This window comes from Myxocyprinus asiaticus, chromosome 26 (genome assembly GCF_019703515.2).
Source record: "Myxocyprinus asiaticus isolate MX2 ecotype Aquarium Trade chromosome 26, UBuf_Myxa_2, whole genome shotgun sequence".
Classification (NCBI taxonomy): Eukaryota; Metazoa; Chordata; class Actinopteri; order Cypriniformes; family Catostomidae; genus Myxocyprinus; species Myxocyprinus asiaticus.
The window spans coordinates 10,316,131-10,344,129 of NC_059369.1; the positions used below are offsets into that span (position 1 = coordinate 10,316,131).

The window sequence follows — 27,999 nt, forward strand, 5'->3', positions numbered from 1 at the left end:
CTATCACGCCTCAAGGGAATCTCTGAGCTGAGATTGTAAACAGGGGGTTCTTGGTTCTATTCCTGACCTTAGTGAGCTACGGAACAGGCAGCTATGGAAGTCATTCATTTTCAGGAAGAGTTGGCAATTTGAGGCGACATGAGCAACAGCGACTTTTGGCAATGGAAAAACAGTTGAGCAGAGCCAAAGACGTTTATCCTAAGATGAACCACTTGCATTAAAATGGGAAAAATTGGAATACCAAACATTTTGGATGTAGAAAAGGAAGTCCTGCCTTACAGCTTAAAGAGCCAATAAACTTTTAGATGCAGACACTGCATGTCAGTTAGTTCGAGAACATGCATGCACATTAGTTGGGCCAGAATGCATTTTTCTTTTTTATTTTAGCATGATCTGAGGTGAAGAAGCACAATTTATAATGATTCCTTTGTTTTCAGATTTTACAGCTAATTTGAAATATGCGATTTGGTCGTAATCTTGAGCAACCATTTTGGAGATTTCAGTCTTTCCCCATTCAAGTAGTTGGAGTTCTACTTTTATGTGGCGTGTCTCCATAGAAAATATCTGTTCTGGGCATTCCCAAGATGGCTGCTGGACTTGGTCTTAAAACATTTTTTTTTTTTTTTTTACTTATATTTTTTTAATGTTTTTAATGATTAGCTAATTGTTTCCAGCCAGGGGCATATATAGGACATTTAGCTACTAATGGTTGTCTATTTTAAGAATATTTATAAATTAATCAACAATGCTTGTGTTTGAGTACATTCAGATTTTTTAATTTTTTTATTTTACATGTGTAACAAGAGGAACGTAAGATGGCCTTGTGGCTGAGAACAGATACAGTATATAATATTCTATGCAGTGATGGGCAGTAGCTTCGCTACAAATAGCGAAGCTATTAGCTTAACTACATTTCTAAGTAGCGAGACGGTAGCTTCGCTAGTTTTTAAATCAAGTAGCTTTTCAGTAGCGAAGCTATATTTTTGATTAGGTAGTGGTGTAGCGTTGAGAAAAGCTACACCGCTACATCATACATTGCACCGATGTTTACTGTCGCCACTTTTGAATCAAAACTAAAGTTGCCCGAACACAAATTAATCGCTTATCTGAGTCGTTTCTTTAAAATAAATTGGTTCGCGATTCAATTTGAATGACTCAGAAAGCTCACGCACGCGCTGCTGAATCATTTGTGCACGCTCTTACTTGGCAACACACTCACAGAATATTTTAAAATATGGAAAATAAAGATAACACTGGTTGCAGTTGATCTACAATCAATGGAAACCAAACCTGCAAATGCGTTTGCCAGTGATGAAGAAGGTCTTTATTAAGTTCAACACGTATGCAGCTTGTGAACAGAACTGCAGGTAAAGACATTTTAACATGAAAAAAGTATAAAAACATTTAGTTGCATACACGAAAACACATAAAAAATTGCCATGGCATTACCATGTTTTTTGTACATGTACCATTACCCGGGGGCACCATATTACGACAATAGTGTATGAATAAGTTAACCATATAGTAATGTACCATAGTAGTACCATGGTATTCTCTGAATTACCTTGAAGCACCATTTAAATATGAATTAACTTTTTTTTTTTACATGCACATACATTTCATATTGCATATTGTATTGCACCTACTGTATACTTGTATACTGTATTGCACTAAACTGTAATATACTGTACCATGGCTTTGATAAACGTCACGTGAATTCGTCTTTTAGGTCTTTTGTCTATAACAGTATGCTCTGTGCATCTGCTTGAAAAATAATTGAAGTAGCTTAAATGTAGCAAGCTACTTTTGGCATGTAGCTTGTAGTGTAACTTGCTACTTTCTCTGAAGTGTAGCTTTTAGCTTAGCTTAATGAATTTTTCCGTTGAGTAGTTGGTAGCTTAGCTAGCTAAATGTTTTGAGTAGCTTGCCCAAAACTGATTATATGGGTATTCGGGGGATTTACCCTAGATATTTCTGAAAAAACAAAACAAAAAACTAATAGACATTTTTAGTTTTTACCATTTATCATTTAGTTTTATGATAATGGATTGGTGGTGGCGTAGTGGACTAAAGCACTGAACTGATAAGCAGGAGGTTGTTGGTTCAATCCCCACAGCCACCACCATTGTGTCCTTGAGCAAGGCACTTAACTCCAGGTTGCTCCAGGGGGATTGTCCCTGTAATCAGGGCACTGTAAGTCACTTTGGATAAAAGCGTCTGCCGAATGCATGAATGTAATGACAATGATGGATATCTCTGCAATGGTTTACTGTCAGTAACACGACTTTTTTTTTTCTCTGTTCATGTCACTGCGTTGCAACTGTCCTCTCGTTAAAGTGAGGGAGAGATGACGCTGCTGCGATAGCGAGGAAAGAGAGAAAAATCATAAAGAAATCAGGTTCCGAGGTAACGAAAAAATATTCTGAGCTATACCTGTGACTGTTTCCAAAATTAATAGCAATACATTTACGCATATGATATTTAGAAACATAATTTTTTTAGAAAAAACAAATGAAAATTTCAGCCGTATGGGGAAAAAAGAGGCTGGAGTTTAGAAGTCTTAGGAGTTTTCAGAGCATATTTTTACCAGAGTATATTCTTTATGTCATCACGAGCTGCTTTTGATGCAAAGAATAGAAGTTATAACAAATAAAATAATGAATTCATGCATATGATATTAGTAATTAACATAATTGTATTAAAAAAAAAAAAAAAAAAAAAAAAAAACAGTGGATGAAGTTTAAAGTTTGAGGAGTTTTGAGACCATATTTTAACATCCATAATAATTTATTTCAGAGGAGCTTATTTATACCATCATGAGCTGCTTTTGATGCAACGATTAGGGCTGAAACGATTAGGCGACGTTATCGACAACATCAACAATAAAAAACTGTCAACAAAAAATGTCATTGTCTAATAGTCGTTTGATCTCATTTAACGTAACATGATCACATTAAACTCTAATGATTATGCGCGAGAGCAGCACTGCAGCTCACGCCTGACTGAGGAGAGGAAGAAAACAGCTCACAGTCAAGATGCACTCTAAACTTTCACAGCTTCAGGTGATGTAGATTGCAAAGTATGAGGGAATTATACAAAAATACCAAATAAGTAAATACAGAAGCACTCTCGTTGTGAAATACAGCGGAGCCGGAGTTGCCGTTCCACAGAAGCAAAACTTGCGTGTCAGAGCGTCTTTAAAGGAAACACCTCTCCATTATATCTTTAATGCATCCTTTATTAAAATTAAAATAAAAAGGAAGCAGGTCAAGTAAATAACAACAAACTTCGAAACTGGCATTTCTCTGTGCAGTCAGCGCCTCTTCTATGAGTTGCGTGAATGTCCCGATCTAAGGGGGAGAGATTGAAACTGCACCCTGCTGATGCACACTCTGTCGCGGGACACTCATCCCTCACGCGTGCTTGCTGCAGCTAAATTATAACGTGATGGCTCACGACTTATTGAATCATAATACATGTGTCTCTGTGCATTTCTTATCGTAAATAAAATTGGCAATACGCAGCTTTATTAATAAGAGTGAGTTTGTTATTTTATGAGTTAAAGATGGATTGAAGTGAACAGAAAGGTGAGAGAGGGTAGTTTTCACCCCATTATACACAGCAGCAAAATAAGTTTTTGATTTGTTTTTGTTTTGGCTTGTTTTCCGATATAAATATCTAAAACTCCTTTAAAACAACGTACATTTTCTTTAGCAGTTATACTGCAGAAGAAAAAAACATTATCTGAGAATGTTGAATATGAAATTAAAAATACAAATATTTTAAAATATTTAAAAATCCTTTAAAAAAAGATGCATTCAATGCAATGTCCTCTTTATTTTTATTGTAAAGCACGTTTAATACAACCTTTAAAGTCGGGGCACAAGCTGAATAATCGGTTAAGAGCTAATGATTAATTGTTGCAATAATCGCCAAATAGTCAAATAATCATTCAAATAATCATTAGATTAATCGATTATCAAAATAATAGTTAGTTGCAGCCCTAAAACAAGATAAAAATACTTGATAACAATAGGATTTCTTTGCAGTGAATTTTTTTACTGAATTAAACTTTATAAAAAGTTTTTTTTTTCTTTAATTCAGTGAATGTCATTTAGAGGTATTTTTAAAAGATGATTTTGTCCTCTTTATTGTTAGTAAGCATGTTTAATACAACCTTTTAAGTCGGAGCACAAGCTGAGTAATTGGTTAAGAGCTAATGATTATTGCAATAATCACCGAATAGTCGAATAATTGTTCTGATAATCATTAGATTAATCGATTATCAAAATAATCGTTAGTTGCAGCCCTAAAACAAGATAAAAACACTTGATAACAATAGGATTTTTTTAAGTGAAATTCTTTATTGAATTAAACTTAATAAAAAAAAATTCCTTTAATTCAGTGAATATCATTTAGAGGTATTTTTAAGATGATTTTGTCCTCTTTAATGTTAGTAAGCACGTTTAATACAACCTTTTAGTCGGGGAACAAGCTGAATAATCGGTTAAGAGCTAATTATTAATCGTTGCAATAATTAATTTATAATTATTTTATAATTATATTTATTTATCACACATTATAAATTTGCACATATACAGTGAAATTCTTTATTTCACATAGAGTGCAGGGAATAGTTCACCAATAATCGCAGAATAGTCGAAAAATCTTTCTAATAATCGTTTGATTAATCGATTATCAAAATAATCATTAGTTGCAGCCCAAAAACAAGACAAAAACACTTGATAACAATAGGATTATTTACTGAATTAAACTTAATAAAAAGTTTCTTTTTTCTTTAATTCAGTGAATGTCATTTAGAGGTATTTTTAAAAGATGATTTTGTCCTCTTTATTGTTAGTAAGCACGTTTAATACAACCTTTAAAGTCGGGGCACAAGCTGGATAATCGGTTAAAAGCTAATTATTAATCATTGTAATAATCACCGAATAGTCTAATAATTGTTCTAATAATCGTTTGATTAATCGATTATCAAAATAATTGTTAGTTGCAGCCCTAGCAACGAATATAAGTTATAACAAATAAATTAATCAGTTCTTACATATGATTGGCTATTAGTAATAAACAATATTTTATAAAAAAAAAATTAAGATGATGGAGTTTAGAGTTTTAAGAGTTTTAATATCATTTTATCATCCAAAGTTATTTAATTCAGCATTTTATATTAAATCGATCCGGTTTTAATGAACAGGTCAGAAGTTATTTAACACCTATTGCCTAATTAATACAATTTCTAGCAATCAATTCACATTTATGACAGTTGTTACAAATATTATATTAGACAGGGAAAATAAAGTAGTTGGAGCCACTGCACGATATGGGATTCTCGTCAAATGAATGCGAGTCTGATCGCCACATCATGTGTAAATACCTTTGTTACAATGAGAGTGATCTAGTTTTTTTTTTTAAGCTGCTTTTGTCTTGAAAGCATTGATGCTGACATTATCCAGCCCACCAGCCTCTGATGTTAGCGGTTCGTGGTTCGATGCCAGCAAGATTCTAGCTGTTGGTGGAAAAGGGGCATAAGCCAATTATTGGGTGGACCTGAAAGCCAATGGGTGGCACCGGCCAACCCAGGCCCACTTGTGGCTATGCCAGTGGCTGCAGCTACAGTATATGGCGGCAGTTAAAAGAGCCAATCATTAGATTAGATTAGCATTAGCTGAACTAGCATGAAAAATCAAGCTTAAGAAGTAAAACATTTTCAAATGATGCTCACTGACTCACATGTTAGCATGTTGCTAAGCTAATGACTCAACACTCTAAAAAGCACACTAATACTGAGTAAAAGTCTAACACCACAGCTTGATCAAACAACATTTTCTATATTATCCTAAATAACTTTTAATATGTGCAACTTTCAATGTTTCAGTGTATTTTGCCCTAATAAGCCTCACATAGCTATAGTGGAATCAACATCGCGCAACCCCTCCCCCCTCTTTCGCTCTCACAAAAACTCTCTCGGCAGCACCTCCGCGACTCACTGGGATTGTAAACAGTTATTTAGCAATGGAAAAGCTATAAAAGAATGGCGACACTCGCTGCTGCTGAGAAGTATACTTAAACTTGCACTCTGGCAATTTGAAGCGATGTTATTCCTGACGAGAGTCGCTTCAAACACAGATAATACCACTCGCGATCTCTCTCAGTTTCTCTTTTTCTCTCGCGCACACACACACACACTACCTTGTTACTCCAGTAAGTGCTCCAGTAAAGCAGCGCAAGCAGTGCAATCCTCTGTTGCTAGTTCTAAAGCGGCAATGAAGGGTCGGACTGTATTAAAGCAAGATGCCAAATCTGTGGCGGAAGAAATTTTAATTTGGCCGTTACTTGTTTTTTTCTCTCTCAAATTCACTCTCATCTACCATTAAAGAATAGTTCACCAGTGTTGTCCGATTGCCAAATTAATGACTCTAATAAGCCGGTTCTTTTACATCTACAGCAGGGGTATTCAACTAAAGTTCAATAATCTCTTCACATTTCCGTCCCAGCAAAGGTCTGGACAATAATATCTTTCATGGTGTCAGTTTTCAGTATGGCTGGCAGCAACAGTACTTTGAACTATTAGTACACACATCATGACCAGTGTAGTCTGATTTTTGAACAGGTTTTGTGAAAACTACAGCAAGAAACATACAACGTGACCAGTGCTGTCCTATTGCCGAACGAATGACTCTTTTGAACAGGTTCTTTTAAAACTACAGCAAGAAACATACAGCGTGACCAGTGCTGTCCTATTCCCGAACGAATGACTCTTTTGAACAGGTTCTTTTAAAACTACAGCCCGAAGCACACAATGTGATCAGTGTAATCCGATTCGTGAACGATTAATTATTTTGAACAGGTTCTTTTAAATCTACAGCCCAAAACACAGAGCGTAACCAATGTAGTCGGATTCCTGAACGAATGACTCTTTTGAACAGGTTCTTTTGAATCTACAGCACGAAACATACTGCGCAATCTGTGTAGACCGATTCCCAAACGAATGACTCTTTTGAACAGGTTCTTTTGAATCAACAGCACGAAACATACAGCGCGACCTGTGTAGTCCGATTCCCAAACGAATTACTCTTTTGAACAGGTTCTTTTAAATCTACAGCACGAAACATACAGTGCGACCTGTGTTGTCTGATTCCCAAATGAATGACTCTTTTGAACAGGTTCTTTTGACTCTAAAGCCCAAAACACACAGCATTACACACATCATTACCAGTGTAGTCCGATTCCCAAACAAGTTACTCTTTTGAACAGGTTCTTTTGAATCTACAGCACCAAACATACAGTGCGACCTGTGTAGTCCGATTCCGGAACGAATTACACTTTTGAACAGGTTGTTTTGAATCTACAGCCCAAAACACAGCATAACCAGTGTAGTCTGATTCCCAAACGAATGACATTTTGAACAGGTTCTTTTGAATCAACAGCACGAAACATACAGCGTGACCTGTGTAGTCCGGTTTCCAAACTAATTTCTCTTTTGAACAGGTTCTTTTGAATCAACAGCATGAATCATCCAATGCAACTTATCTAGTGGGATTCCCAAACGAATGACTCTTCTGAACAGGTTCTTTTAAATTTACAGCACAAAACATACAGTGCGACCTGTGTAGTCCGATTCCCAAATGAATGACTCTTTGAACAGGTTCTTTTGAATCTACAGCCCAAAACACAGCGTAACCAGTGTAGTCCGATTCCCGAACGAATGATTCTTTTGAACAGGTTCTTTTGAATCTACATCACGAAACATACAGTGTAACCTGTGTAGTCCGATTCCCAAACGAATGACTCTTTTGAACAGGTTCTTTTGAATCTACAGCATGAAACATACATTGTAATCTGTGTAGTCCGATTCCCGAACGAATTACTCTTTTTAACAGGTTCTTTTGAATCTACAGCCCTATATACACAGCTTAACCAGTGTAGTCCGATTTCCAAACGAATGATTCTTTTGAACAGGTTCTTTTGAATCTGCAGCACGAAACATACAGCGTAACCTGTGTAGTACGATTCCCGAACAAATGATTCTTTTGAACAGGTTCTTTTGAATCTACAGCCCTATACACACAGCTTAACCAGTGTAGTCCGATTCCCGAATGAATGACTCATTTGAACAGGTTCTTTTGAATCTACAGCACGAAACATACAGCGTAACCTGTGTAGTCCGATTCCCTAACGAATGACTCTTTTGAACAGGTTCTTTTGAATCTACAGCCCTATACAAACAGCTTAACCAGTGTAGTCCGATTTCCAAACGAATGATACTGTTGAACAGGTTCTTTTGAATCTACAGCACGAAACAGAGTGTAACCTGTGTAGTCCGATTCCCGAACGAATGACACTTTTGAACAGGTTTTTTTGAATCCTCAACACGAAATATACAGCGTGACCTGTGTAGTCCGATTCCCAAATGAATGACTCTTTTGAACAGGTTCTTTTGAATCTACAGCCCTATACACACAGCTTAACCAGTGTAGTCCGATTCCCGAATAAATGACTCATTGAAAAGGTTCTTTTGAATCTACAGCACGAAACATACAGTGTAACCTGTATAGTCTGATTCCCAAACGAATGACTCTTTTGAACAGGTTCTTTTGAATCTACAGCACGAAACATACAGCGTAACCTGTGTAGTCCGATTCCCTAACGAATGACTCTTTTGAACAGGTTCTTTTAAATCTACAGCCCTATACACACAGCTTAACCAGTGTAGTCCGATTTCCAAATGAATGATACTGTTGAACAGGTTCTTTTGAATCTACAGCACGAAACAGAGTGTAACCTGTGTAGTCCGATTCCCGAACGAATGACACTTTTGAACAGGTTCTTTTGAATCTACAGCACGAAACAGAGTGTAACCTGTGTAGTCTGATTCCCAAATGAATGACTCTTTTGAACAGGTTCTTTTGAATCTACAACACGAAATATACAGCGTGACTTGTGTAGTCCGATTCCCAAATGAATGACTCTTTTGAACATGAAAAAGAGCAATTCTTTGAAAATTCTCCTATTCTATTCCACAGAAAAAATAACTCCATATGGGTTTGTAAAGGCATGTGGGTAATTAAATAATGACAGAAAACAACACCATCCAATTAGCATATGCACAGAACATGCATGTCACCACCAAGCCACATTCCTGCTATGACATTAACAGGCAAGTTTGGCTGCATTCAGCATGTAATGTCTGTAGTGACTGTAATTACAGGGTATGTGGAAGCTGGCAGAGGCAGTATGCACATACGACGGGCCTCCAGCCTGCTTTTATTACAGGTTTCATCTGATGTCACACCTCCACATGGCCTGCCATGCAAGAGTGCCTTCACAGCTCACTGCCTGTTAGGAAAAAGAAGTTTCCTCCAGGCTTTGCTACAACAACAAGCCCTACAGCAGAAGAGAGAGTTGTGTTTAATAGCGTGTTGCAGATAGTGGGTGGCTGCGAGTATGCGTTTATATTTTATTAATGTGTGTGTGGGTGGGTGTGCAGTGAACAGACATCGTAGTGCTATCTTCACATTCCAAAAGTTTTATCAGTTGGAATTTTACATTCAAGTAATGAGGCAAATCTCACCTTTTAGTTTATAGTGCTAACAAAGTCTCACGTGCAAGTCTCTTAAAGAACTTGCAAAGACAAACTGATGATTGGAGATTGTTTGCTGTAAAACCTACTTAAAACATGCAGCATTATATACAGTTAAACCTACAATGATGACATTAACTGTCAGTAAACATTAAAAGGATGCTTTAAATAAGATGTCTGCACGGGACTGGTTTTTCCCGATGAATTTATTCCATGTTCACCCGCTCTTTGCCGGCAGTGATTTTCTTCCCAGGTTGCTTTCATTAATTAATAAAATTTTAAAAAAAGAGTTCCACATCGGATTTTTCAGGCTATTCTCTGACTGTCCGCTTCTGCCTTCAACACGGAAATGTAATCCCACGCAGCAAGAAATCTAATCGGCGAGTCTCACTAAGAAAAATCTAATTTTTGCCTGCTGTGACATAAACTAAAGGCTATTAAAAAGGACAAACCCTTCGATATGTCCCGCCCCAACTTCCTATTTTAACAGGAAATAAAATCAATACAGTAAAAAACAAATATGGCATATGTCAAACCATTTTAAGGGTGCTCAGGTTGAATTTAACCCTGAATATTCCTGAAAAATAATAGGGATGGTTTTATTTTATTTTTTACCTTTAATTTGACGTTCTGTGACATATAACATTAGCCTAAAACAAATGTGTTGCATAACTAAATGCTTGTAGATGCATTTCTGAAATTACTGTACCACATATCAAACCACATGCGAGGTAGACAAAGCGATTATACCTCTTTTAAGACCTTTCCATTTTCTAAATAAATAAATACATAAAACCATCGTGCTTCAAATGCTGTGGTATCTTTTGACAAATTCCAAAGCACTTTGGCACACATGAAGGGCCCATTACTGTTTCCTCATGAGCTTCTGCTCACAATTCATATAAAAGCCATTGAACAAAACTTTAAACTATACTGTTTCTTTGAAGACTGACAGGTCATATATTACGGAATGTCTGAGAGAGAACTTGTATTCCTTTGATACCCAATCAGATGCTCTTGACAGGCCATGAGAGCGGCCCATCAAAGAGACACTCCTCCGGCTTAACAGGAAGCAAGGGATTGTTCTCTCATTGAACCATAGGTGTTCCTGTCCTTTGATTCCACAAGGAAGGGTTTGAGAGAGGAAGAATCTTGCTCCAGGTAATGATGACAATTGCTCATCAGCGTCTCAGCAGGGGTGCCCACGTGTCTGGCGGAAGAAATCAGGCCTGGCAGGCCTCTACCTCCCATTTCTGAAAGCAGCAATTCATGTCAGGCTTCCCGTAGTCTTGCATGGTTAGATCTTTGACTATGGCAAAAGGTCTGCACTGTATTGTATCAGTTTGTTAGAGTTCAAGTCTCTAATTAGTCTTTATGCTTTTAAATCCCAGCTGATCAGCAAGCTAATACTGATATAACATCTTGTAATTCTAGGTTCTAGGTTGTTAAATTGGAATGTGTCTAATATGAACTTTTTTCAGGCTTTACTTCTCTATTTAAAAGGCGGACACCGTGCCATGGGTTAGCAGCACCAAAAGGTTATCTGCTACTATTTCCAGCGGCAGCTTAATTAGACGCCTCCTGATATGATATGTCATTATACTGACAAAATCCTTCAACATGCACAGTCAAGAAATAAGTTACAATTCTAACTTCCGTCAACCAACTTACAGTACAGTACTGTGCAAAAGTCTTAGGCACATAAGAGGTTTCACAAAAACATTTGTCTTAAGATGGTTATTTATATCTTCAGCTTTAGTGTGTCAATAGGAAATATAAATGTTAGACTCCCAAACATTACTTTTGCAAATAGAAAATATTAGAATAGAAGATCAGGGAGCCCTGCAACAGATGTCATGGCCCCCACAAAGCCCCCGACTGAACATCGTGTCAGTCTGAGATCACATAAAGAGACAGAAGTAACTGAGACAGCCTAAACAGATAGAAGAACTGTGGTGAATTCTCCAAGAAGCTTGGGACATCCTATCTGCCAACAACCAAGAAAAACTGTGTCCAGATGTACCTAGGAGAATTGGTGCTGTTTTAAAAGCAAAGGTGTCACACCAAATATTAATTTAGCTTTTTTATGCTTACTGGACTTTGTATGACATTAAGTGATACATGAAAACTATTTATGGCATTATTTTTGAAGACATCCTCACTATGCAACATTTTTCACAAGTGCCTAAAACGTTTGCACGGTACTGTATACAAAACTACGCCAAAATAGACAGCATCATTAAAAAGAATTTAAGGTACAGAGCATCGAACGAAACCAGCCAATGAGACGCCTACCATCTGTGCCAGACGAACTGCAGTGGCGAGACAATACTTCTGTTATCAGTCTTATTCAGATGAAAATGCTATCTGTCATAGAAGAGATCCACAGTATCTCTGCAGTCTGAAATGAATTAATCCTGGACAGAAGCACTCTAAGTCTTACAAACAAATCTGTTTCAGCAAAAGCAAAGAGACATATGCGTCTCGGACGGTAATCACTCTGCGTCTACAAGCCGAGGAAGACAGAATGATAAAAAGCAGTTTTCTTTTTAAAAGCTTTGAAGGCGTTGCTGAAGATATTTTTGTTTTTTGACTCACTAGATGCAGGCTTCAAAAAAGCACAGCGATGCCTGGAATAAATTGCATTAACAGAACCAAACAGCCATTGAGCAGAACAAACAATGACATCTCATTTGGATTCCATCAAACAGTGTCACTTTCGATAAGCAGAAAAAACCATATCATTTAGGACGAATTGCTCTTGATAGCAAAGCAAAGGGAAGTACTGAAGTGGACCTGTACATAAATGTGGATAAATGATCAATTATCCAATAAATCAAGTGCATTGCAATGTATGATGCAAGTCAGGCACCAAAAGCAACATATTATACACCAAAGAATGGGTACAAGTGGTGCTATCATTAACATTTTTTGCATTTTTTTTTTCTCTAGGTCCACCTACATAGTCTCATGACAGTTCATAATAGCAGTCTGATCTCATGAAATTTACATGAAAATGTATGTGCTGTATAACACGTTTGGCTGCAGTTTTCCAGTGAAATATCCAGCTGGGGGCGCCAAAAGCAAGTAAAATGGTGTCGTATTCAGACAAGGTTTTAAGGTGTATTTTAGATGTCTTTTTTTAAAACACACCTCCTTAACCTAAAACATTTGCCTGAACCTAACCAGAGATGAGCCACTTCTATTTAAATGAATGGGAGAAATTGGAATGCCCAACCAAGAAGCTCTAGCACCCAACGGTCAATGGATGTAGAAAGGAAGTCCCACCTTACAGGTAAAAGATCCAATCACTTTTTAGATACAGACATCGCTTGTCAATCAACTCGCTAACGCGCATGTGCATTAGCTATACAAGCCGGAAAAATTGCGTGTTTTAGCGTAATATGAGGTAAAGAAGCACAATTTATGATTCCAATATTATCAAATTTGGTTGCTTATTTGAAATGTGTTCTTTGATCGTAATCTTGACCAACCATTTTGAGATTTCGGTCTTTCCCCATTCAAGTAGATAGGCTCTGCACTGTCATGATTGGAAATAGTCTTCCGAGAGCATTCCAAAGATGGCCGACAATAGACTGACTTGCTAGAAAGACTTTGACCAAATCAATAGTTTTAAAATATAAATGAGATGTTTAAAAAAGACATCCTTACCATTTCAACGCCTAAACCTAACCATTAGTGTTTGAAAATGCAGAACTGAAGCGAAAAAGCAAATTTTCTGAAGCAACCACATCATTTCATGCTGCTTTTATGACTCTGTAATGTCACATGTCAGTTTGAGTTTACAACTGGACTTGAACTGCAGTTTTCTGACTCTAAGTCCAACGTCCAATCAGGTGAACTACCACACAAGCTATTCATGTTGGAATAAGTGTATGTAAGTAGGTGAGTCTGTAATAACAAGCATTCAAATGTGTTGTTTTTCAAAAGATGTGTTTGAGTAAAAGTGTGACGATATAATAAAATAGCAGGTTCTGAGTACTAGAGAGAAAAATAAGTATTTATTAAATCATAATCAGCCATTAAAGTCATGATTTGAGTGAATAAAACACAAAGTTGTTGCAGCGTCTCAAGTGTTCATTTCCCCTGGAAACTGCAGGAAATTGTACCTGGAGACACGTATAACAAGTTTTGCAAAAAAGTATATAGAGTCACGTTTTCACTATGAGACCAGGTTACATAATAATTAGCAGGAGATGGTGAAATCATAAGGTATCAGATGACTTGGCTTGCACAAATAGGTACGACTTTTATTCCCATTGAGACCAACTAATCAACAAATGGAATATTTTAATTTTAGCTAGCCTCCTATCCAACACTTTATTTTATCAAAGGAAACGTCTGTGAACCTGTAAGACACTTCCCTTGTCTCGTTCCTTTTTTCCTTGGATCACTAAAGTTATTTTCCTTTTCAAATCATGGTATGGTTTAGGTTTAGGTAAGGGCTTATACTTTAGGGTTAGATTTAGGTTTAGGGTTTGGGTTAGGGGGTTAAACTTAGCAAAAATCGTAAGAATGCTCGTTCAAAACACCACATTTTTCTCTTTCTTCCATAGTACACAACAGTGATTTTCCTTTTAAAATCATGGTTAGGTTTAGGTTAAGTAAAAACCAATCTTTTTGTTCACTAACGAAGTAAAAGTCTTATGAGCCAAATTGAATGATTTCTTAAAAATTTTCCATGTTGTTCTATTATTACGGCTTTCATGAGACCAGGATGGGTCCATTGATAATGTAAGTCAATTTATTTATTTTTATTTTATTTTTTTGCACCTGTTTTAATGTAAAACTGTCTAAATGGCCATTTAAAAATACATATATCATTTGCGTGTGAAATGAGAAACAATGGTTACTCGGAGGTTGGAGGTTTGCTATCTAGTCCAATATACTGTAGTTGCCCCATCCTTCAATAATTGCCTTTTTGCAAAGCCTATATTTCAATGTGAGAGGTCAACATGACCGCACGGGAAGCTGGCATGTTGTTTCCGAGAGTTCTGGTACCCTAAGATCGGCCACATTGTGCCGACTCACTGACAAGCGGCATCTCCTATCAGACATTTTTGCATTGGCTCCAATGTCTTTACCTTCTCCTATGGAGCATCCGGAATCGGGAGACTCGGCTTCATATCCCTTGTTGAAACCAGGAAGTAAGTGATGAACACGATTCGGAGGATGCATTGATTTCACACTGAAAGATTGAGCTTACGCATACCTATCCATCCAATCACATTTAGCGCTTTGTCCACTGGGGGGCAGTGTTTCACATTTCGGTAAGGACAGACCGGTTTTAGATAAATAAAAGTCTACCTACTGTTTCCGATTTCACTGAGAGATCAGTCTGGACAGGGACACAAAACAATCCATGTTGACTTGTGCAAAATAAACCAATAAGATCAGACAGAAATGATCAAGAACCTTCTTAAAAATAAACTTCAGCCACTTGTTTTTAACATTTGGCAACCTTGTCCTATGTCTCACTCCTACTGTTAGTTATATGTAAAGCCAGTGTTTCCTGCTGGAAGTCTACAGTACCAGTGGAAAAAATAAATTATATTTTATCTTAGATGTGAGCTAGAAGTCTGCTTTTGCAAATTCAAAGTCTGCTTGCAAAGTTATTGGCTTGAAACAAGCTATAATATTTAAATGTATTTTTTAACAGGCTTAACAAGAGCAGACAGCAAAATAAATGTTTAGAAGGTCTCTGTGAAGTGCTGTTTTATATAGCTACACTTGAGACTTTCGATGATGGCAGCAGCTCTTGAGAGTGAATCTGTAAAGGTCAGAGCCATTTTCACATCATGTCACTGCTATGGATGGAACGACTAGAGTGCGAACATGTTCAAACCCAATGGAAACCAAGTAGCAATCCTTGTTCTGATTAATTAGCTCGGGAATTGTCGGTGACACAGCATCCTGAATCTTAGACAAACAAGGACACAAACTTCATGTCAGAGAGAAAAGTTATCAGTAGGAGGAAAGGACACAGATACACAACATTGTTTACAGCGCATTTCCTGTGGCAAAGCCCCCGGAGCATTGCTCTTACTCACATAAACACACACACGGCTCCCAGAAGAATAGGGAAATGCAAACAGAGAACTGACTAATGCAGAGAGAGAAAGAGAGAGGGAGAAGGATCCTGGTTCAGGACAACTTAAGGTCTGTTGACTGCAATAATTTCGACTCATCCCTTGGTAAAAAACTTGTGCCTAGAGTAATGCACTTACAATGGAAGTACATGGGGCAAGATATTGCACCAGAATAAACGTTAAAACATACACTGTACATGTTAACATGATACTAATGTGATGAAATCGCTTGTTAACTTTATCTGTGCAAAGTTATATCCAATCTTTCAACTTGTCATGACCAGATAGGGACACAGCTATCCACAAATTACTGTTTACAAGGAGCAAATAAACACATTACCAGAAGATCATCCGCCTAGAAAAGTTGTCCCACTAAAAATACGATTAAGACAACGTTACAGCTCAAATAACGTATTTTTATACAGAAAAATGTATATAAGCACATGTATAAGAATAAGTACAATATGCAAAATATAAATAAATAAATAAATAAGTAAATCACATTTTTTTTTACCCCATAGACTTCTATTGTATGTTGCACTGAAACTGCAATATTTCTTTAATCAGGTCATAATAGGGGGGCCTGGGTAGCTCAGCAAGTAAAGATGCTGACTACCACACCTGGAGTCACAAGTTTGAATCCAGGGTGTGCTGAGTGATCCTGTCAGGCTTTCTAAGCAACCAATTGGCCCAGTTGCTAGGATGGGTAGAGTCACGTTGGGTTAACCTCCTCATGGTCACCATAATGTGGATCTCGCTCTCGGTGGGGCGCGTGGTGAGTTGTGAGTGGATGCCGCGGAGAATAGCATGAAGCCTCCACACGCACTAGGTCTCCGCGGTAACATGCTCAACAAGCCACGTGATAAGATGTGCGGACTGACTTCGCAAAGGCAACTGAGATTCATCCTCCGCCACCTGTATTGAGGCGAGTCACTACGCCACCACCAGGACTTAGAGCACATTGGGAATTGGGCTACCAAATTGGGGAGAAAAGAGAAAAAAAAAAGGAAAGTTCATAATAAAAAGCCTGATAAACATCCCCCCCCAAAAAAACATAAAAAATATTTAAAACTAGGGCTGCAACTAACAATTATTTTGATAATCCATCGATTATTTCTTCGATAAACTGGATAAAAAAAGTCACATTTAATTTCCTGTTTTCAAATCGCTAATGAAATTTGTTGTCTGTTATTTTCATTATTGATTACTATCGGTTTTATCGATTAGTTGTTGCAGCACTATTCAAAACATCTTCCCAAATATCTCTGTCAGTGCTCAGTAGCAATTGTGGACATTACATCATCATATTTAATATGGACAGAAATCTGACCCTGACATCCCTGTGAAGACCACTAATTACTTTCATAAGGCAGAAGGCCTTTTGATCAGGCCGCACCTCTATAACCCATTAGAGCGGTAAGTAGTCTCTTCAACTGGATCTCCTCTTAATTACCTTGACAGACTCTCTGCTCCAAAATTAGATGGGACTATTCATGTTTGCAGAAGAGCCGTGGTTCATTTCTGAACTCCACTTCCAGAAGTGAAAGCTTGAAAGAAGAGCTGAATTAGCTTTGTTGCCACGTCAAATATAATAGTGTTGTCAAATGGTTTATACACTGAAATAAACATGATGATAATAATACACTGTTAAAAATGCTTTGTAATAAAAATTGTGCTTCATGTGGTAACATCGAAATTAAACGGTTTTATTAAAGTTTTATCCAAAAAAACATAGGCTTACACATAGTGTGCATAAAAGTACCCATGGACAGGTGGTGCAAAAAACAATGCAGATCTACAGTGTGAAATACAGGGGGTCGAAAACACCCTGAATATATCAAGATACACTCTGAAATGCTAATTTGTTTATTCTTGTAGGGTCATATGTTAGTGACATGTTTAATATTTTAGGTATGTTAATATTAATGTGATTATTATACACATAATGTACGTAAATATCATGTCATATCCAATTAATAAATATTGGATCATGGATATATTTGTGTTCCACAGAAGAAAGAAAGTCATATAGTTTTCTAGTGATATTAGGGTGATTTAATACAGAATTTTCATTTTGGGGGCAAACTGTTCCTTTAAAGTTTAAAAAATACAGATTTCTTTTTTTCTATTTAAAAAAAAGATTGCGCTTAAGGCGTGGACACATTTACCTTCACACAGCAAAATTCCTTGGACGAAATACAGAAATCTCAAAGGGAATTCGCGCGATCGTGAATTTTGTGCGATGGACTTCCGCAGATTTCGCATGGAGTTCAAGATTGGTGAACCACTGCTGTGTGGGCGGTACTTCGAACAAAGCTACACTGAATATTCACAATGGACTAGGATATCATTTTAGTATAGAGTTTCTTTTAACTGTGCTCTCCCCGTGTATAAAGTGGCACCTGAAAAAAAAGAAAGGCTGCTTGGCAGTTAGTTTTTGCTGGTTTCACAGGTGCTCAACATCTGCCAAATCCTTCTTCTTTCACCATGCAAAGGTAAATGTGACTGTGCCTTTACACATCTGTTTAGGCTTACACTGTATGCAAACATTCATATCTGTATACTGCATATCCATTTATATTAGAAACATTTAGGGTCAGATCAGGTAGATACATTTCCTTAAAGTAACGACTGCACATTTTCACTATTTACATTGTAATTGCTGATTCAAACAATAAGCCATAGTGAAAGATCCTCGTCTTCCATGCCACTGTAGAAAAGGTGGAAAAGTAGCACCCTAGGCGTCATTTAGAGGTGGAACGCGTTGGACATGTCCCCAAAATTTTTGCCTTGGCCAATTTTGTCCCCACCACTTTTTGAAATATCTTTCATCATGTAAGTGTCTAATGCAGGAGTTTCCACTTCGTTTGTGTGTGTTATAATAAGTGGAATATCTTATTTTGAATGTTATGATGAGTGCTCATTGTGGCTGTTATAAGTGACGTTGAGTGACAGGTTACAGTGGCGATATTATCTTGTGCACAAAGAAGTGCGCTCTACTCGCTCCGCTATTCCGTAACTTGTGCTTCTGTCCGGTTAAACTGCAAAGCAAAATGCAAACAGATGTGTCCCAAATCAAGATATGCATCTACTGACGTACAGATGCAATCTTTATTTATTAAAATAAAAAGTTATAGTATGGCAGATCAGAACCGGGAACCCCTCGTAATAGAGGTGAAAGTTTAACCACAACACCAATCAGTCACAATGTATACCAGTTTGCTGATTCATGCATTTATCCACTGACAAACAAAATCCCAGGACTAACAGTGGCAGGTATAGGGATAAAAATATCAAATTAATTATGGGAAATATTTATTGGAGTGCTTGAAGTGGTCATCGAGAACAACTATTTTTCAAAACAGTAAAAGATCATTTGAAGTTATCTGTGCATAACCTAATTAATATTCATTAGTTCCGTGACATCACAGCCAGCAACCCCTTTCCAAAAACATGCACCCCATCGAAGCTTTGAATAAAGTGCTGCATGGTGACACTCAGTCTGAGTTCAGTAGTTTATTTTTTCTCCCCAATTTGGAATGCCCAATTCCCAATGTGCTCTAGGTCCTCGTGGTGGCGTAGTGACTCGCCTCAATCTGGGTGGCGGAGGATGACTCTCAGTTGCCTCCGCATCTGAGACCGTCAATCCGCGCATCTTATCACGTGGCTTGTTGAGCGTGTTACCGCGGAGACATAGCGCGTGTGGAGGCTTCATGCTATTCTCCGTGGCATCCACGCACAACTCACCACGTGACACACCGAGAGCGAGAACCACATTATAGCGACCACGAGGAGGTTACCCCATGTGACTCTACCCTCCCTAGCAACCGGGCCAATTTGGTTGCTTAGGAGACCTGGCTGGAGTCACTCAGCACACCCTGGATTCGAACTTGCGACTCCAGGGGTGAGTCTGAGTTCAGTATTATTCATTTTGCTTCATCTGACTGTAGAAAAGTATTTTAAGTGTAAAATGTGTTTTTATAATAAAAAGAACCGCTAGTTTTAAGTTTCAAACTGGTTGGACAGCAATGTTAAAGCCTAGAATGTGCCTATAATACAGAGGAGGATCACTGACCTATTTGAAATTTTAGGACAATTCATCATTTGTACAATTGTGGGAATTTATTTAACTTGTTTCCATATAACGGCATGGCTCTTTTCTGTGCATCACACAAAGAAGGCACAGGGACATGAGAGTTTTAGGAGTGTCAAAGACAAAAAAAAATTAAACTGACAAAGTAACATTTAGCAACATTTTATATTTCATTCAAAACAATTGCTAAATGTCCTAATGTGGCATTTAGCAAAACAAGTTATCTATTGTTTCTTTGTCTGAAGGTCAGCAGTGCCACATTTTATTACCATTAGAAGAAAAAACACAAGTAGAAAAAAGCTTTTGCATGGGAATCAGTTCAAATAGGGAGTCTGAAGTGGGGCAGGGGCTCATCTTTATCCATAAAGCCAGGTTCACACATCGTCCGTGAGCGAGGCGTGAGCGGCGCATTTTGTTTCTGCACCCATGTGAACAGACTACACCGTTCACACTGCAAGCGTTAGTCATGAGGTGATGTGTCCCAGAAGCGTCCCAGACGTGCCAGTGAGTTAATAGTTTTGGCGTTGAGCCTAGTTTTGCCACACGGCTCACGCTGAGCTCAGTGGCTCTGGGTGTAGTACAACACTAAAATAATCAGGAGATTATAGAACAGACACAAAAGTAAATCAAACTTATTCAAACCGAACCTATAATACACTACCATTTATATGTCTGCATGCAAGTAAACTCACTTAATAAAGGAAAGAATTAATAAACTGCAGGACATTTTGCCAAGTGTGCTGATAAAGATGGAAGTGCACATGACTGCCCGCTGTTGTCCTTGAAGTAGTAATAACCTCAACTTATTATGACATTATTAAAGCATAGGAATTTGGCATAGGACCCCATAGATAACTTTATTTTCTGCACAGAGACGCTGCTGTTTCTAGCAGAAGAGACGCGGCCAATGTGAACGTCCAACACGACCGCCCCACTCACGTGCCACTCGTAACCCTCCAGATCACAATCCCAGTACTTTTCTCTAAAGCAACTGACAATGCATTCACAGTATACATGTTATCAGTCCATGCATTCCCAGGGAATCGAACCCATGACATTGACCTTTCTAGCCCCATGCTCTACCAATTGAGCAGGAACAGGAAGTTTTACAAAAGTAAGCCCACACATTTGTTTCAATTCAATTACACTTTACAACTTTTTACTGAATTCCAATGTAAGTGGATTACTATACACATCATTTTTGTTTGTCATAGAAGCTGCGAGATGGTAGCTTCGCTAGTTTTTAAATCAAGTAGCTTTTCAGTAGCGAGGCTATATTTTTGACTAGGTAGCGGTGTAGCATTGAGAAAAGCTACACCGTTACATCATTCCTTGTACCCGGTGTTTACTAATAGAAGTTTTGAATCAGAAATAAAGATGTCAGATCAAAAATGAATCGCTCATTTGAGTCGGTTCTTTACAATGAATTGGTCACACGTGATAGGAAAGCAGTCTGAATCGGTTAGCGATTCAATCTGAATGACTCATAGCTTGCGCTCGTGCTGCTGAATCATATGGCGTGCGCTCTCACTTGTCAACAAGCTCATGGAGTATTTTATAACACGGCAAATAAAGATAACGCTGGTTGCAGTGGATCTACAATCAATCAATGGAAACCAAACCTGCAAATACATCCTATTGTTTGCCTGTGATGAAGAAAGTCTTTATTAATTCAATACGTGTGCAGCTTATGAATGACTTCGGCAAGTAAAGAAATTTTCCAACCAAAAGAGTATCAAAGCACTTAAAAAAGTACCATGACAATACCATGTTTTTTGGACATGTACCATTACCTGGGAGCACCATGTTAATACAATGATATATGAATGTGGTAATATAGCGAAGTACCATGGTATTTTTTTTAATTACCTTGATGCACCATTTAAATTCAGTTGACAGTATATGAATATGGTAATCATATATCAAATTACCATGGTAGTAACATGGTATTCTTTGAAGTACTTTGAAGCACCATGCAACTACAGAATGGTGCATAAATATAGTAACTGTATATCAAAGTACCGTGGTACTACCATCTGATAACCATCAGAAATCACATTATTATTGCCCAGATGTGCTCACACACACAAAGAATTTCCCTCTGGTCAGAAGCATGTAGCATATACAGAAATACAACAGCTAGACACAGAATTACAGGATAAGATGAATAGTATATGTATGAGATTTTATACAGGAATGTGCAAAGAAAATTATGTTCAACTGGACATGGGTTTGTAGAGGTAGTAGTATAAATATGAAAAATAAAATGTAAAAATAGTGATTTTTCATTTTGACCACATGGGTTTTTATAGGTAGCATGTCTAAATATGAATTTACATGTTTGTTTTAACGTGCACATACTTATTGCACCTACTGTATACTTGTATACTGTATTGCACTAAACTGTAATATACTGTACCATGGCTTTGATAAACGTCATGTGAATTCGTCTTTTAGGTCTTTTGTCTATAACAGTATGCTCTGTGCATCTGCTTGAAAAATAATTGAAGTAGCTTAAATGTAGCAAGCTACTTTTGGCATGTAGCTTGTAGTGTAACTTACTACTTTCTCTGAAGTGTAGCTTTTAGCTTAGCTTAATGAATTTTTCCTTTGAGTAGTTTGTAGCTTAGCTTGCTACATTTTTTGAGTAGCTTGCCCAACACTGTTAAGTTGTATTGAACCTGCAACATTCCTTAAATTAGGTCATAATAAGAAGCCTGATAGACATAAAAAAAACAAAATAAAAAAAAAAAACTATACAGAATATTCAAAACTTCTTCCCAAATATTTCAGTTTAATGCTTAATATCAATTGTGGACATCACAACATTATTATATATAATGTGGACATAAATCTGACTGTCATCCCTCGTAAAACAGAGCATTTTATTAATATTTGAAGGTTGTATGATGCAATTTTGTCTATAAAATGTCCAACAACTTACCCCCAGTAAGTCAATTGGGTCAAAACGTTTTAAAACTTTGTATTCGGGGGAAACAAGGATTTCAATTTTGGTCTGTTTCTCACCCAAGCAATCGTATCACTTCAGAAGACATGGATTGAATCACTTGACTAATTTTATGAAGCTTGAAAGTTTTGGACCCCACTGTATGGACAAAACTGTGTGGAAAATTGCTTGTTCATACATTGCATGAACAAAAACACATCATACATCCTTAAAAATACCTTCATTTGTGTTCCGCAGAAGAAAGAAAGTCACACAAGTTTGAGACTGCATGAGGGTAAGTAAATGATTTATCATTTATGGGTGAACTATAACTTTAACTGTAAGGTGCATACATTAATGGTCTCAATGTGTTGGGAAATATTAGTAAAAAAATTTTTTAATAAAAATTATTATTTAGGATTTAGGAGTCCCTGACCCTCAAATCACATAAGTACAAAAAGCCCAAAAACATATATTTTTATTTATTCTGCACTGATTCATTTTTTCAGAAATACTACCATCAGTGTAATGAGGTAATAAAGGAAAGACCTCCACTGACAGACTAAAATGGGACTGTATTAGTGGTGTCCATTTATAAATCATTTATCATTTTGAATTTCAGATAAACCACAAACAGAAAAAATAAAAAAGGTCCAGGTCCTTCTGCCAAACATACAGCCTCCAACTACAATTCGATAACATCACATTTAACTGTTGGGTAACATCTTAAAGTAACTTTCATTAATAAAAGTCATTAACAGATCAAAACTTAATCATGACATTGATATGACATTTCGAACTCTATATGGTTGGATAATCATTTTATAATGGATTAATGCTAATAACTTAATAATGAACCCTCCTTTAGTGCTAAAGCAAGTGTTGTAATGTTGACCCTTGAAAGGAATTCATTGCATAAAATAAATTGTAAAAAAAAAAAAAAGTTGTCTTAATTAAACGTTACTTCAAACTTCAAGTTTTGGGCTCATAACTTAAATATCTAAGTAACTTATTTGTCTTAAAAATCCATAGACTTAAGATTTGAAGTGTTAATAACTCAAACGATTGAGTACTAAATTGAGGCTATGAGGAATACCCACAATGCCTTGTGCTTGAATTATTCAATTATGTTTCCTTGGACAAACGGAATTAATGAGGGTATTTAAATAAACGTTATTAAGAATTAATTGAGGTTTTAAATCTTTTGTAGCATTATTTATGTTGTTTTGTTGCAAATAGTTGTTTTGTGTGATGTCACCATTAGGGGGATCTGTGTCCCCTTTGGTCAAGTTGGACCCTGTTAATCTCAGTTCTCCTTGAGCATTAGTGGTGGTGAATATGATTCATTTCAGTGACTCGAGGCTTTTGTTTCTGTTCACAGAAAAGACTTGTTCAGATTCGTTCATTGACCATTTCTGCAAGTAACACCCTTGCTCCTGTAGATGGCACCAAATGACCAGTATATTCAGTTAGTTTACGAAAAAACGAGACCAATTAGTTCAGTGTAGGTGGGTCAAACTAATGATATGCTCCTTCACAGCCCGCTCTCAAATGCTATTGGCTCATGCTAAAGTCAGTCTTTAAAAGCAACACAAATGTAATTTGCATGTCTGCAAATGAACAAAGACACTTAGAGTTGAAACAACATAACCGTTTGGCATGACATAATGGCAGGTCTTATTTTTCCTATATTTTGTCAAATGCTGGGCTTAACTTAGACATAGAAAAAGTTCAAGAAAAGCCTAAATATCTTACACTGTGCACTAAAGCACAACATATCCAATCGTAATTCACGATGCATTAACTGTACGGTCTTCAGTCATTTTTAGACATTCATAAATTGGGGATTATGTTTTGTGCATACCTATAAACTAGTCTTTATGCATTTCATCCCATTCTCTTCTTGTTGAACGTGATTAAATCACATGCCAAACTGAACGAACGACATGACTCCTCTCATTCAGTCTTCAGCAGATACTCAATCACGAATAAAATTACTGAGAGTGTTGTTTATTTCATTCGCAAATGAGAATACCAGTATGTTTAGATCGTTCATGAACGAGACGTCTCATCTTGTTTAGACTCATATGACTGACTCCAGGGGCCTGGGTAGCTCAGTGAGTACTGACGCTGACTACCACCCCTGGAGTCTCAAGTTCGAATCCAGGGCGTGCTGAGTGACTCCATCCAGGTCTCCTAAGCAACCAAATTGGCCCGGTTGCTAGGGAGGGTAGAGTCACATGGGGTAACCTCCTTGTGGTCATGATTAGTGGTAATGGGGGCGTAGTAAATTGTGTGTGGATCACGGAGAGTAGCATGAGCCTCCACATGCTGGGAGTCTCCGCGGTGTCATGCACAACGAGCCACGTGATAAGATGTGCGGACTGACTGTCTCAGAAGCGGAGGTAACTGAGACTTGTCCTCCGCCACCCGTTTTGAGGTGAGTAACCGCACCACCATGAGGACCTACTAAGTAGTGGGAATTGGGCATTCCAAAATTGGGAGAAAAAACAAAACAAAATGACTGACTCCACTGGTTCAGTGAAGGGTGTATTCGTTCAGTGGTTCGAACCAATGATATGCTGCCTCACAGCCTGCACTCTAATACTTTTGGCTCGTGTTATAGTCAGTTTTTACAGGCATAAAAGGCCACAAGGCCGACGAGAGGGATAAAGGCCGCCGGAGGCCGCAGATCGGGAGAGACAGAGCTACACACAGCTGCCCTGTATGTGTTTATGTATGTGTCTTTTTGTTTTAATTTATCATTAAACATTACTTTGATGCTTCGTCCGGTTCTCGCCTCCTCCTTTCCATTGAACCTTGTTACAGGCACCAATGCAGTCTTGCGCTTTAAACTAGTCTTTGAAATGGAGAGAAGTCAGTGAAGGAGAAATATGAGTCCATTCAATTAAAATTATTAAACTGAAACAACAACATTTAAATAGCTAATCTGAGTTAAGTTTACTTGCGTCAAGTTACCTTAACCTAAACAGTTAAGATCATTCTATAGGAACACCAAGTTAAGTCAACTTAATTACACAAGTTTTGGAGATGACATTACTCAATTCAACTGAGGGAACAAGTTTACTCAATCAATTGAGTAGAGTTAATTTATTAGGGTTTTCAGTGTATAATACTCATATTTCTGTTGTTTTATTTATTTATTTATTTATTTTTGCATTGTTAAACTTTGAAATAAATTATTATAATAATTATTATTACTATTCATGCTACTATTATTACGATTATTATTATTATTACCCCTTAAAATAATAAAACAGTAATAGCCTACTTATGTGTATTAGTATCATAGCTTTTATTTATTCATTCATTTCATTAATGTATGTATTTTACATGACTATCTGACCACATGAGGGAAACGAATTAAACAAAAGTGAATATTCAATATTTCCATTCATATTGGCAGTGTCTCATGCATTTATATGCGTTATATATGCGACCGTGGTGTTTGGAAGGAGCCTGTGATGCCAACAAATGCTGTCTAGAGGTGGCAGCTCACGAGGTTGTGTGGCACTCAACATGATCAGAGATATGTGAAAGATGTGTGTAGTTGAGTGAGAGTTGTCGACTTACTCTTCAGCGCATTAATCAGCTGGTTCCCGTCTTTAATCAGCTCTTTGATGAACTTGTTGGTTCGATCCAGCTCGATTTCATGACATTTGAGTCTCTCTCTGAAGTCCGGACTGTCCAGAAAAGAGTCACTGAACTCCAGAGTCGGTAGTCCCATGATCAGCTCTCAAATAAAGTCTTCACAATGTAGTAACACTCAGTGTTTCCTCACACACTCCGGCTGATCTGTGGCATCATCCTCATCCTCACTCAAACGGGGAAAGTTTCGTTGTCTTGCAGAAGTTCATGTGAAAGTTTTCCTTCCCTCTCTTCACTTCCGCGCTGTGCACAAACTTTCATCCACTCAAACTTCTCCAGCAGCTCAACCTGAGACCCTGAGACTCCTGCTGGCTACTGTAGATAAAACCATCCGCTATTATACCCGTTTGAAGTGTTGCATGATTATTAATACTTTCTAGTAACTTCCATAACTGACCTTAACAAGACTTCAACAAAATTTATACTACGATTATAGGCATGTATCCTCTTGAGAACCAACAATTGTTGTATTTTATTTATTTATTCAGTTTAATGAACTTGTGTGTGTTACCATCGTCGGCTTTTCTGTGATATTAGATATATAAGATAGAATAATGAATAATTTAATATAAAATAATACAAATAAAATAATATTAATGAAAAAAAATCTTTATATAATATAACATCAAATTTTATAATATGGAAGTATTATAATACAATAATAAATAAAATAATATATAAGTATTACAATAAAATAATATTATAAGGTGTATTTTTTTTTTCTTTTTTAAAAAAGTCGTAAATTATTCTTATGCACCAAACAGAATAATATGTAGGGCTTGCAATAACAATGCAATAACTATATGATAACAGGTCACTAGTCCACATAAATAAACAATTATACAATATTTTCGATATAGGCCTATATTTATATAATCTTACTTTTACAATATATTTAATATGTAATCTTACTATTTTCTGGATTTGTTAATAATGCTGCTTAACATATCATAACATCATAAACCTCATAATATATATTCATATTTGAACTAGCATTAATTATTGATCTGTTAATGTTTGGTAATGACTGATTAATGAAAGTTGATATAAACATGCTTACCTGCAGTTTTCAGAACCATATATATATATATATATATATATATATATATATATATATATATATATATATATATATATATATATATACACACACAAACACACACACACACACATACATTCTGTATGTATACACACACACACATACACACATAAATATATTATATATATATATATATACACACACACACACATACATACTGTATGTATACACACACAAACACACACACACACACACACACACACACACATATATATATATATATATATATATATATATATATATATATATATATATAAATTCAGTGAAAAAAGAAAGGTCCCTTTTAAAATACAGTGTTCTGAAAAGATAATTTTGTAAAAATCCAAATAACTTTACACATTTTTATTGTAAAGGGTTTAAACAATGTTTTCCATGCTTGTTCAATGAACCATAAACAATTAATGAACATGCACCTGTGGAACGGTTGTTAAGACACTAACAGCTTACAGACAGTAGGCAATTAAGGTCACAGTTATAAAAACT

General features: G+C 36.8%; 1 protein-coding gene across 8 annotated transcripts in view; it reads right to left on the reverse strand.

Moving 5' to 3' along the window:
- Positions 1-26,703, reverse strand: part of LOC127416746 (rho GTPase-activating protein 42-like) — a 176,959-nt gene extending 150,256 nt beyond the window's left edge. For 4 of the 8 annotated variants that reach the window (XM_051656272.1, XM_051656268.1, XM_051656271.1 and 1 more), the window contains exon 1: positions 26,343-26,702. In XM_051656272.1, the coding sequence (XP_051512232.1) occupies positions 26,343-26,496 (154 nt within the window). In that variant the 5' untranslated portion in view covers positions 26,497-26,702. Of the gene's footprint in view, positions 1-26,342 lie in introns of all 8 variants that reach the window. The other 4 variants (XM_051656274.1, XM_051656267.1, XM_051656270.1 and 1 more) reach the window with 3 other exon arrangements.
- Positions 26,704-27,999: the final 1,296 nt, after the last annotated feature.